This window comes from Monodelphis domestica, chromosome 2 (assembly GCF_027887165.1).
Source record: "Monodelphis domestica isolate mMonDom1 chromosome 2, mMonDom1.pri, whole genome shotgun sequence".
Classification (NCBI taxonomy): Eukaryota; Metazoa; Chordata; class Mammalia; order Didelphimorphia; family Didelphidae; genus Monodelphis; species Monodelphis domestica.
The window spans coordinates 110,691,808-110,705,482 of record NC_077228.1 but is presented as its reverse complement, the minus strand read 5'-3'; the positions used below and the strand labels follow the sequence as shown (position 1 = coordinate 110,705,482).

Sequence of the window (13,675 nt, the reverse complement as noted above, 5' to 3'; positions counted from 1 at the left end):
CCATCCTATTGTTTACCTTAGTTCTGGGAAACACACGACTGATACCCTAATAAGAATCTTAGAAGGAGTCCAGGCAGAGTCCAGTCAGACCATTTCTCTGTCTAAAACCTATAGTGATGCCCTATTGTTTACTGAGTAAACTTTAGTTTCCTGAGCCTGGCATTCAAAGCCCTCTACAATTAGGTACCACCCTATCTTTTCAACCTTCTCTCATACCACTACTCTCTGTACCCTCCACCTACCCTCTGCACTACCAATTCGAGAATTTTATTGATCTGTTTCCTTTGTCCAGAATGCTCCCCCTACCCAAGCCACCCTACTGCCTTCGTTGCTTGTTGACTTCCCACCCACCCTTTGTTTCTTTAAGCCCTCACCTTCCATCTTAGAATCAATACTATATATTGATTCCAAGGCAGAAGAGTAAGGGCTAGGCAATGGGAGTTAAGTGACTTGCTCAGGGGCACACAACTAGGATGTGTCTGATCCAGATTTGAACCCAGGTCCTCCCAATTCTAGTCACAGTTCTCTATCCATTGAGCCACCTAGCTGTCCCACAGTCTGGCATTTAATAAGTGTTTACTGAGGGGCAGCTGGGTAGCTCAGTGGATTGAGAGCCAGGGCTAGAGACTGGAGGTCCTAGGTTCAAATCTGACCTCAGACACTTCCCAGCTGTGTGACCCTGGGCAAGTCATTTAACCCCCTTTGCCTAGCCCTTACCACTCTTCTGCCTTGGAATCAATGCCTTGGAAGGTAAGGGCTTAAAAAAATGTGTTTACTGAATTTAATTGTGTCCTTCTAGGATTTCAGTGTCAGAGAAAGGTGGCATGAACCTCATGCTACAAGTAGACTCTGCTCCTGGCCATTCATCAGCCCCACCTAAGGAGACAAGTATTGGCATCCTTGCAGCAGCTGTCAGCCGGTGAGTGGTCCGTCCCTGCCTCGTACCCTCCACAAGGACATACTCTGGGAGCCCCGGCTCTTCCCCATTTCAGGCCTGGGTAGACGATGACCCAGGGGATAGGGAAGAATGAGAAGTCAGGAATGGAGTGATCAGTCTCACTGGGCTCATGCCTGGGTTCAGTCAGGGCAGGCCAGGTAGACAGGGTTAAGTGGAGCAGGTTATCCCAAGCAGGTCATCATAAACCAGAAGAGAGGGATAGGGGAGGAAGGCCCATGTAAATAAAGAAGCAAATTTAACATCAAAACCAAGGAAACTTTGGGAGTAGAATCCGATCGCTATGCTAGATCTTTGCCTGCCTTTATTCTTCTGTTACATTCAAGTATTTGAGGACAGCATCTCATTTGATCTGCAAATCATTCCTATAAAGTAGGTACTATTGTCGTCTCCATTTTACAGATGAGAAAACTGAGGCCGAGAGCAGTTAAGTGACTTGTCATGGTCACACAGATAAGTGTCTGAGGCAAGAGTGGAGAAATGTCCCCCGCTCCACAGCCCCACATTGCCACTCTGAGCATGTCTGAGGGAATCATGTCTTTTGCAGGCTGGAGCAAACACCAATGCCTAACATGTTTGGAGATGGGCCTGAAAAGGCCTTGTTGGAGCAACTAGCCGGGCAGGTATGGGCCTCCTAGGGACAGGGGAGGCAGAGCTTTCTAGGGAGGAAAGGGAGATTACGTCATCTGGGGCTGCAGAACCCACTGTCCTCCCTTCACCCGTCTCTTTGCCTCGGGCTAATCCATGGCCAAGGGACCCACTCCCCACCCCACCTCCAGCTCTAATGTCGTAATGGTGTTGACCCAGGCCCTGGGGTGGGAGTTATTCCTTCTCCACCCTCCACGCTGCCAGCATTCTGTATGCCCCTTGGGAGGTTGGTGCCCTTTCACCAGACAGACAAGCCCAGATGGGTAATCACAGCCTCCCAGCAGGTCCCTGATCACAGGGCCCCAGAATGCTATAGACCTAGATTATGGAGAGGTTCTGACCTCAGACACACCGACTCTCGTGTGCCAACCCCATGGCCACTGGGCTCTGGGAATTCTGCTAACCTGACTCTTTCCCCTCTTAGTTTAGCTTCCCTTTGAATGTCATCCTGACCAATCTATGGATATTTGGACCTATTATGAAAAGGTAAAGAGTTCTTGTCCCTTTACCCCAGCCTCCCACCCTCTTTTAACTAAGTAGTTTCTGTACAAAAGACCCCAAATTTCTTGATCAGTGGCACAATGGGAGGAGGGTTGGGGGAGGGCAGGGAAAGAACATGAATCTTGTTACCATAGAAAAATATTCTAAATTAATTAATTAAATAAAATGCTATTTTACTTATAATATATATAACTATATATTATATATAATAAATAAAATATATAAATATATATAAATATATTAAAATTAAATAAAATTTAAAAAATAATTTAAAAAATAAAAATAATAAAAAGACCCCAAACTTGCCAGCTGGTCCCTCCTTTCCAAAGGGCATTCATTGCCTGTAGCCCATGTATTTAGTAGTGGGTCTTTTTAAATCTCCCTAGCTCAGGAGGGTAACTAGGTGGCTCCGGGGATAAAGACCAGCCCCAGAAGGTTCTGGGTCCAAATCTGGCCTCAGCAACTTCCTGGCTGTGTGACCCTAGACAAATCTCTTGACCCCCATTGCCTAGCCCTTACCGCTTTTCTACCTTGGAATCAATACTTAATATTGATTTTAAGACAGAAAGCAAAGGTTTAAAAAAAACATTTTTAAAGAGCCACCTAGTTGAGCGAGGAGTTATTCCCCCCATTTCTCCTACTCATCCATTTCAGCACCTCTTCTACTTCTTCCCTCTTGGCTAGTTCTTCCTTATGTCTGGCCTTGATCCCTCTTGTTTCAGAATACTTGAGAAGACTCTCGTCTCCAATGCAATGATCCGAACCACTGTGGCACTTACCATGTTCAACGCAGGGATTAAGGTAACACCCCTTGGGAAGTTCCTCTTCCTTGACTCCGCTTACCTTCTGGGTGACTGGAGAAATTCTCTCCTGCCTTACACATCCGTCCTTCTCCCTTGTCTGGCACACTCCAGACAAATAGAGAATCGAGTCAACATTTCCGTATCCTCTTTGGTGTGCACATCCAGTGTCTTTGGAAATATTAACTCTCCCTGTGCTCCTGGAATGTGATTCATCCTGGCTCTTAGATACTCCCTGTGTCCATATAAACCAACGTGGCTTAGGTGGGAGTTACTGACCCAGGGCAGGGTGAACCTCTTTATAGTTTTCTGATTCCCTTTGGAAAATGCACTGTAGAACCCCAAGTGGTTTATGTTTCCTCAAAACGAAAACGCCTTTGCTTTTAGACCCTCCAAACACCCCCACATCCTCCCCTAAGGTTTCTTCTTGTTCTCATTCAATGATCCTGCCTATGAGCTATGGTCCTACACCAACTGAGTGAAGAGGCAAGTATTTATTTTGTGGAACCATCCGTGGGATGAAGGAATTGAAGTCTGGGCTGATTCCAATGACTTGACCAAAATCATTCAGCCAGTTCAATGACTTTGAGATTGAGGTTTAGAATCCAGCTTTCTAATGGCCAATCCAGTACTGTTCCCACATAGATACAGAAGGTTTGGGGGCCATTCTCAGACACCTGCCTAGGGGATACAGTACAGGGAAATTGGGGAATAAGTACTCACCAGGCTGGGAGTTAGAAGACCTGGTTTTCATCTTGGTTTTGACACAAACGTGCTATATGATCTTGGGAAAGTCATCTCTAAATTCTGGGAATTACTCTTCCACATCCTCTCCCCTCCCAGCCTCACCCCATCCCACCTCACCTCCTTGCAAGTTAATGAATGCCAGGCACTGCACCTATCCTCCCCCCAATTCCAAACTTGGCTTCCCAGTCATAGAAGGGAGCAGGCAGATTTTAAACCTGCTCCTAGTGGAGAGAACCTCATTCAGAGATCTCAGGGATCGAGTGAATGTCCAATCCAGGGAAGGACTTCAGGCTGTTCTTCTGGATAACCACAAAAGCTGGGAAGAGCTGGTGGCTGCCTTTGGAGAGAGCTCTGGGTAGTCAGTGAGCCAAGAGTGCTGCTCAGTGGCCAGAATAGAAACAGCACCTGAATTGCCAACAAACTGGCCGTTTTGATATCCTTGGCCTGCTGTAGAGAAAGCAGTGGATCTAAATCAAGCAATCCTCAAGAAAGGCCATCAGCACCCCCCTCTGATGTAAACAGAGCCCTCACGGGGGAGAAGAGGCACTTAGAGGCCATCTTGTCCATTTCCCTTTTTCTTACATATTCAGAATTAGAAACACTCAATCCAAGAGCTGGAAGGGGTCTTAGAGGTGATCTAGTCCAATATCCTTACTTTATAGATAAGGAAACCGTGGCTCAAATTGGTTAAATAATTTTCCCCGGGGGCAGCTGGGTAGCTCAGTGGATTGAGAGCTAGCCCTAGAGATGGGAGGTCCTAGGTTCAAATCTGGCCTCAGACACTTCCCAGCTGTGTGACCCTGGGCAAGTCACTTGACCCCCATTGCCTACCCTTGCCACTCTTCTGCCTCGGAGCCAATACATGGTATTGACTCCAAGATGGAAGGTAAGGGTTTTAATAATAATAATAATAATTTTCCCCAAATTTCATATGGTTAAGTGGCCGACTTGGAACTCGAAACTGGGCTCTTTGTCATTTTCTTGGGCCACTAGATGGCACAATGGATAGAGATCTAAAATTAGAAGGACCTAAATTCCAATATGGTCTTAGTCGCTTACTAGCTGTGTGACCCTGGGCAGATCACTTGATCTCTGCCTACTTCTATTTCCTCATCTCTAAAAGAGGGATGATAATAGCACCTAATTCATAGAGTTATTTTGAAGGTCAAGTGAGATAACAGGTATAAAATACTTTGTAAATCTTCAAAGTATTCTATAAATTATTATTATTATTATTATTAGACAGCTCAGTGGCACAGTAGATAGAGCTCCCACCCTAACGTCAGGAAGACTCATCTTCTCAAGTTCAAATACAGCCCTACATTACTTACTAGCTGTGTGGCCCTGGGCAAGTCACAATTTCCTCATTTATAAAATGAGCTAGAAAAGGAAAAGGCAAAATATTCCAGTCTTTGCCAGAAAAACCTCAAATTGGAGTCATGAAGAATCAAACACAACTGGAAAATGCCTGAAAAAAAATATTTTTATTATTATTATCATTATCCAGTGGCAGAATCTCATTGACTCTTGAAATGAGAAGTGATTTCTTCTGCCTTGGAACCAATACACAATATTGATTCCAAAATGGAAGGTGAGGGTTTAAAAAAAAATAAAGAAATTAGAAGTGATCTCAAAAGTCATCTAGCCCTCTCCCCCACTTCCATAGCATATCTGGCTTTGTGGGCATCCAACTTCTGCTTAAATATCTCCAATGACAAGGAGCTCACTCGCCCTGTTTAATCTTTGGACAGCTCAAAATGTTAGGAACTTCTTTATATTAAAGTGAACACAACTTCCTTGTAATTTCCACTCTTCTACGCGGGCCCTGGCTCATTCCTCTCATGCCAAGCAGAATTAGTCTAAGGAGGGAGCTCTGTTAGTCTGAGGTTCAGCGGCAGCCATGAAATCATCCCGTGCATCACCGTATTCCCTCCGCATCCCCAGGCTTCAGTACAGCTCCAGACCTTTCCAGCCTTCCTTTCCCCATCCAGACTTACATATCCTATGTCCAGTCCCCCAGGGTTATCATTCCAACATGACATTGGCTGATATAAGCCAAGTCACGTCAACATGCCAGTGGGTCACTGTATTGCCCCCTTCCAGGAAACATGTTGGCATTCTATTCAAGGTTTTCTTGCAATGACCTATCTCTGAAATACCTAGCATCTCCTTGAGGTCAAGTGGAAAGAGCCCAAGACTCACTTCCATTGTTGACTCTATCACTGAGTTCATACAAAACACTTCTCTCTAGGCCTTAGTTTCTTCCTGTAAAACAAGGTTGGGCTACAAGCAGCTAAATAGCACAGTGGATAGTGCCAAACCTTGAGTTGGGTGGTCCTGGGTTCAAGTCTGACCTCAGACACGTTCTAGTTGTGTGACCCTGGACAAGTCCCTTAATTCTATTTGCCTAGCCCTTGCCCTTCTTTTTTAGAGTTGTTACTAAAGCAGAAGGGTTTAAAAAAACAGTAAGGTTAAACTAGATGACCTCTGAAGTTGATTCCAGTTTCAACAAGTGATTTTATGAAATAGCCATCCATTAAAGGTCAAGAGCTATTTGTTCTGTCTCTGCCACTAAATTACTCTGTGACCCTGGATAAGTCACTTCCCATCCTTAAGTCTCAGTTTCTTTTTTATGTAAAATGAGAGGGTTGGCCTAATTGACCTGTAACTTCAGTATATGATAAACCAAAATAGAAGAAACTCTATAGCTGGAAAAAAACATTCTCAGTAATTCCACTTGAGATCCAAAGATTTGGAAATAGAACTAGGAGCTAGGAATCAGAATCACAGGACTGGAAAGGGACATTGGAGGACATCTGCCTACCATCCTCATTAGATGGATGTGGAAGCTGAGCCTTCCCTACCTCATAGACTTCACACTGAGCTCTGTCTCCAGCCCTGAAAAATGAACATGTGTCCCCTTTCCCAGCTTCTAGACAACCTAAGAGCCAAGATAAAGGGGGGGGGGAATAGACCTGCAGCATTAAATGTAACATCCTGGGGCAGCTAGGTAGTCATTGTATAGAGTGAAGACAAAAGATACAGGATTCAAATTTGGCCTCAGACATTTCCTAGCTATGTGACTGTGGTTAAGTCACTTAACCTCAATTGCCTACCCCTTACCACTTTTCTGGTGTGGAACCAATACTTAGTATCAATTCTGATATGGAAGGTGAGAGTTTAAACCCTCACCTTCCATATTAGAATTGATACTAAGTATTGATAGATATATAGATATAGGTATATAGATATAGATATCTTCTGCTTTCTGTGGTTTAATTTTCCCAAGAAATTGAAGAACATTTCCATTAGCTAGACTCTCTGTTGAGCCTGCCTGGGTCTGTTGAAGTCCAGGGTTGGTTCAAACATTAATACATGGAAACAATATGTATCATTTTTTTTCTCCTCAGGTAAATGTCATCCCCCCAACAGCCCAGGCAACAGTCAATCTTCGGATCCATCCAGCCCAGACTATCCCTGAGGTACGATCCAGAAGTTTATGGGGATATAGCAAAGATGTATGATCCTCATGACCCAGAGATAAACGTTCTCCTCTCAAGGCTCATTGGCCTAGTCCAGAAAGGGGGTGGTTCCAACAGGTCCCCAATGAGCCTTCCTCAAGAGCTATGTTCACTATATCAGTGTTCACTATATCAATCGGTATCTGTGTTCCCTCTGTGCCCCGTTTAACAAGCAATTCTTGGCTGTCATGAAGATAAGTGGGTCAGGGTAGTAGCAGGAAAAACAAGGAATAATTAGCAGAAGGCTTGAATTGGCGCCCCAAGACTGTCACTTATTATCTCTAGGGCTCATTTTCCTTATCAATTAAAAAAAAAAAGAGCTCCAAATTCTATGATCCTGTGATGTGTCACCTGTAAAATAGGGGTAATAATATTCTCATTTATGACTTTATAAGGTTTGTGGAAGAACTTTATAAGCCTTAAAACCTTATAGAAATGTGAATTATTAAAGTATTTGGCTTAGATGCCTTTGAGGCGCTGGGCTACTGTTATCTATTTTCCCTATTTGGGTTTAAGTAATAATAATAATTTCTCTCTGAACTTTAATTTTCTTATCTATAAGTAGATCAGGTTCACCTAGATGACTTCCAACATCCTTTCCAGCTTTAAGACTAAGATTTTTTTAGTAACATTTTTTCATTTTGAATTTCAAATTCTCTCCCTCCTTCCTTCTCTCTTTCCCTTCCCCCTCCAGGAAATGGTAAGCAATCTGATATAGATTTTTCATGTATAATCATGTCAAATATTTTTCCATATTAGTCATTTTGTGGAAGAGAACTAGAATAAAAATTAAAAATGAAGAAAGTGAAATATGGTATGTTTGGTCGGCTTTCAGACTCTTATCAGTTCTTTATCTGAGGCAGATGATAGTTTTTATCACAAATACTTTGGGATTGTCTTGGATCACTGTATTCCTGAGAACAGCAGAAATTCACAGTTGTTGTTAATGTATACAATGTTATTTTCTGATTGTGCTCACTTCACTTTGTATCAGTTTATATAAGTCTTTCCAGGTAAAACCAAGATTCTTGAGTCAGTCTTGATCAGCAATAGCAGATATGAAGTCAGCTTCCCCATTGAAGTCTATCAGTCTTCTGGGGCGACCTCACCCTAGACTAAGGCTGCAGGAGCTCAGAGAATACATCCTTCATTCTACTATAAGGTCTTATTTTAATATCAACTTGAGGAAGGAAGGAAGGAAGGAAGGAAGGAAGGAAGGAAGGAAGGAAGGAAGGAAGGAAGGAAGGAAGGAAGGAAGGAAGGAAGGAAGGAAGGAATGAAGGAAGGAGGAAGGAAGGAAGGAAGGAAGGAAGGAAGGAAGGAAGGAAGGAAGGAAGGAAGGAAGGAAGGAAGGAAGGAAGGAAGGAAGGAAGGAAGGAAGGAGGGAGGGAGGGAGGGAGGGAAGGAGGGAGGGAGGGAGGGTGGAAGGAGAAAGAAAGAAAGAAAGAAAGAAAGAAAGAAAGAAAGAAAGAAAGAAAGAAAGAAAGAAAGAAAGAAAGAAAGAAAGAAAGAAAGAAAGAAAGAAAGAAAGAAAGAAAGAAAGAAAGAAAGAAAGAAAGAAAGAAAGAAAGAAAGAAAGAAAGAAAGAAAGAAAGAAAGAAAGAAAGAAAGAAAGAAAGAAAGAAAGAAAGAAAATTACAAGCAACCTCCTATTATAAAAAACATTTGCAAGCTAATTATAATTTGGGAGAAATTGGGGATAGATATATAAATTTGAGAGTCATCTGCTTGGAGGTGATCATTAAAACTGAACAAATTACAGAAGAAGATAATGTAAAAGATAAAAATGTCCAAGATAAAGCTTTATGGGATATCTCACACCTGACAGGAGGGAGTCAAGTTAAGTATGGAGTCATTTATTAAACACTTGTAAACCAGCAAAGTTGTTTCAAGGGGGAGTGATCACTCATGTAGGAGAACCAGTAAAAAGCTGAGTCACAGAAGCCAAGGTAGGATATGGTATCAAGAAGAAAGGGGAACTAGCAATGTAGAAAGGTTGAGGAAGATAAGGACTAAGAAAAGGCCATTGGATTTGCGATTATAGGGTAGCTAGTTATCTTGTCAAGAGCAGTTTCATTTGAATGGTGCATTGGGAAATCAGATGACAGAAGGTTGAGAAGCAAATCCGAGAAGTAGAACCAGAGGAGGTGTCGACAAACATTTGTTTATTTGTGTTTTAGGTTTAGATTTTTTTCAAGTTTTAATTTTTAAGTAACTACTACTAAACATAATATTAGGAATGAGAGATTTCTAGAGCAGATATACAAACAAAACTTATATTTTTAACCAGAGTGAACCAGTCCGAATCCCCGGTGCTAACCTGGATAGAGACAGCATGGCATAGGAGATAGGGGGGCAGGAAGAACTAGGTTCAAGTCCTGTTTCTATCCTATAATGAGCTATATAACCCTGGCTAGGCACTTAATTTCTCAGTGCCCCCAGGCAACTCTCCCAAACCATATTAGTCAGTCAGCCAACAAGTGTTGGTTAAGTGTCTAGAGGGAAAGACAAAAAAACAACCCCAGCTCTAGAGAGAGAGACAACTTGTAAGTAAATAAATATACACAGAGATAAATATTAAATAAATATGTAGACACATTTATATATGTGTGTATGTGTACATGCAAGAAAAACTGAGCACAACAAATGACTAAAAAACAAACATACACATATCCATGTATGTCTGTATGTGCACATACATACACACATGCATATGCATGCCTATACATGTGTGTATGGTTAAATGTATGGCAGTATTCTGATATATGCATGCAATCTCTATTTATACATGTAGATAAGTACATATATGTTGTGGTGCCATATAAGTTATATACACACTACATATCAAGTATTATTATAAATAATATGATATTAGAAATTATGTAATTGTATGTGATATAATAGAAATAATTATGATTATATAGAATTATTATACAATAACTATTATATGAAGGTAAATATGTAACACTATCTAGATTGTTTATATACTACATAGTAAATATTATTGTAAATAATAACTAACATGATAATAGAAATTATGTAATTATATATTATGCAATAGAAATAATTATGATTATCTATAACTATTATATGATAACTACTATTATATATGGGTATGTATATAACACTATGTAGTTTCTATACATACTCCATATAAAAACTGTTCTATATAATAACTTATAATGGAAATAATAGTGGCACAGTAGATAAAGCACTAGAGTCAGGAAGATCTGAGTTCAAATCTGAATCCCTGTGTGTGTGTGTGACCCTCAACAACTCACTTCATGTATGCCTCAGTTTCCTAATCTGTAAAATGAGTTGGATGGCAAATCAGTCTGGGATCTTTGCCAAGAAAACTCCAAATGGAGTCACAAAGAGATGGGCACCACTGAAATGACTGGATGACACTTCATACATCCCATAGTGTTATATATATATATACATATATATATATGTAGACACTTGTACAAATATAACACATGTGTATAAACATATGTGTTGTGTCATATGCACATACATGATGTATACAGAGTAGATGGAAGGCGTCATCTGAACCTTTCAGAGCAGCTGCCCTTCTCCACTGGTAGAGGGGAGCTCTACCCTCATCATCCTTCTCTATGCCAGTGAAATCACTGAGCAGCCAAACAAGACAAAAGCAAGGCCAACTCCCTGCCCTGGATCTGTTAAGGAATATCAGTGGGTGACTACAGAGTGTGGGGAGAGAGATCACCGCACACAAAAGTGGGCTCAGTTTAGAATCCGAAGACCCGATTTCAAATCTTGTCTCAGCTACTTAGGGCTGATGTGAACTGGGCAAGCCACATCCCTCTGGGATTTAATTTTCTCCTTTGTAAAATGATGGAGCTGGACTATGTCTGAGATCTCTCCCAACTCTAAAACCATGATTCTTGAAGCAGTGTGGTGCAACAGAGAAGAGGAAGAACCAAGAATCCAGAATTCTAGTCTTGGCTTTGCCATTTACCAGCTGTGTGACTTTGGGAAATTCTCTTAATCGCTCTGAGTCTCAGTTTCCCCCTATAAAATGGGAGCAATGACATATGGTGAAAAGTTATTTATAAATCTGGCCTCAGACACATCCTAGGTGTGTGACCCTGGGCAAGTCACTTGACTCCCACTGCCTAGCTCTTACCACTCTTCTGCCTTGGAACTGATACACAGTATTAATTCTAAGACAAAAGGTAAAGTTTTTTTTGTGTGTGTTTTTTAATCAAAGTAATGATACTAGCAAAAGGCAAAAAAACAGAGCAGCTGCCCTTAGGGGACTCATATTCTAACAATTTAAAGTATTTCCCCATCTTATTTTTGTTTATTTATTTGTTTGTTTGGGCCCCACAATATAGTAGAGCTGATTGAATCTACAAATGGGAAAGCAGGTTCAGCCTTTTGCCTAGAGCAGTGATGGAGAGCCTATTAGAGGAGTGGGCAATGTTCTCAGGTGTATGTGGAAAGGGGGAGAGGAGCAGCCCACCCTACCCCATCCCCCCATCCCTCTGACTTTCTAGTAGCAGACTCTATGCTAGGCTGACGGGGCATGTGCCCACAGAGAAGGTTCTGAGTGCCCCCTCTGGCATGTGTTCCACAGGTTCACCATCATGACTCTAGAGTCCCATGTGGGAGAGCTCTCTCTCTGGAGCTCAGACCCCAATCCCCTGACTTCTTCCCAAGGGGTATCTGTAATCTCAGGAAATCCCAGCATTCCCCCAACTTGGGATCTTTCCACTAGTTCCCCTCCACCCTAGCATCAGTGCAGCCCTTTCCAAGGGCATGTTTTCCGCCCAGCTGGAGCCTTTCCCTCATGACCATGGAAATATCTCCCTGGATTTGGCTCTCCTCCATTCCTATGCCACAGGACCTTCCTTCCTAAGCTCATTAGTATGAATCTCGCTGGAATTCTCATATGAGGTTCTTCCTTACCACCACCACCACCCCCTTGGTATCTGGGGAAAGCCCTCATTGTTTAAAAAGCCCCCAGCCAGAACTCTAAGGCTATTCTTCCCCCAAACCAGCACCTAAAAACACCAGAAAAATCTATCTCAAGCACTCTAAAGGAACAACTAGGTGGCTCAGTGCTCTACCCAGAGGTCCTGGGTTTGAATGTGAACTCAGATACTTACAAGCTATGTGACCCTGGACAAGTCACTTAACCCCATTTGCCTAGTCTTTACCCTTCTGTCTTAGAGTTGCTACTAAAACAGAAAGTAAGGGATCTAAAAATAAATAAATATAAGAAAATAAAGTACTCTAGAATCAGCCACTCTTATACAGGTGTAGGGGAATTTGCACTACAAAATTGGGTAACTAGGTGATACAATAAAGAAAGCTTTGGACTTGGTATCAGGAATACTGTAGTTCAAATCTGGCCTCAGACCCTTACTAACTCTTCTACCCTCTCTCAGCATCAGTTTCCTTTTTTTTTTTTTTTAATTCTTACCTTCTGTCTTAGAATCAATACTGTATATTGGCTCCAACACAGAAGAGCAGTAAGGGCTAGGCAATGTGACTTGCCCCGGGTCACACAGCTAAGAAGGGGCTTAGTTCAAATTTGAATCCAGGACTTCCCAGGTTAGGTCTGGCTACCTAGTTGACCACCTAGTTGGCTCCAGGATCAGTTTCCTTTTCTGTAAAAGGGAGTTATTATGACATCACCTTATTATTATTATGTGATAATATAGGGACCACACTTGACAAATCTTGAGTACTATGTAAATGCCAGCAACAAAGGAGCTCCACAATGGCTAGCATCATGCTACACAATGATTCATAGTATGATTATCCAAGAATCTACAGTTGTTATTGTTGTTCAACCATGTCCAACTCTTCATGACCCCATTTTGTTTTTTTTAGCAAAGATACTAGAATGGTTTGTCATTTCCTCCTCCATCTCATTTTACAGAAGAGGAAACTGAGGTAAACAAGGCTTAAGTGTCTTGTCCAGGGGTCACACAGCTAGTAAGTAGCCAGATTTGAACTCATGTCTTCCTAACTCCAGGCCTACTGCTCTATCCATGTGCACCCCCCAGTTGCCCAGAATCTACATTATTATCACTTTATTGTTATTATTATTATTACTCCTCATATTGGATTGTGCATTTCAGCTTTAAGTTAGATTATTCATAGTCATAGATTCTAAAAACATGAAGGGGCTTTAGAGTTCTTATGACTGTAGATAAAGAAAGCAATGCCAAGAGAAGTGTTTTATCATTCAGTGAGGATTATGTCTTCCTCTCTTGTGATATGTTATGGATTCTGTGGGGTGGGCAAAAGAGGAATAAGAAGAGGTTACTGGGAAGCAGACTTTCGTTCAAAATACGGAAGAATGTCCTATTAAAGCTATTAAAAAATGGAATGTGCCACTTTGGGAGATGATGAAACCCACTCCCTGTCATTAGAAGTATACAGACCAACCCAGATGACTTGTGGATTGCAGAAGAGTGTTAAACTCAAATAGAATCTGGATCCCTGTTGGCCGTATATTGATTTAG

General features: G+C 41.7%; 1 protein-coding gene across 1 annotated transcript in view; it reads left to right on the top strand.

Moving 5' to 3' along the window:
* PM20D1 (peptidase M20 domain containing 1) overlaps nucleotides 1–13,675 on the top strand; it is a 53,728-nt gene that overhangs the window by 27,126 nt on the left and 12,927 nt on the right. Inside the window, exons 6-10 of the mRNA XM_001372175.3 lie at nucleotides 800–919; nucleotides 1,503–1,578; nucleotides 2,028–2,089; nucleotides 2,827–2,905; nucleotides 7,062–7,133. Coding sequence (XP_001372212.2) covers nucleotides 800–919; nucleotides 1,503–1,578; nucleotides 2,028–2,089; nucleotides 2,827–2,905; nucleotides 7,062–7,133 — 409 coding nt within the window. The remainder of the gene's footprint in view (nucleotides 1–799; nucleotides 920–1,502; nucleotides 1,579–2,027; nucleotides 2,090–2,826; nucleotides 2,906–7,061; nucleotides 7,134–13,675) is intronic.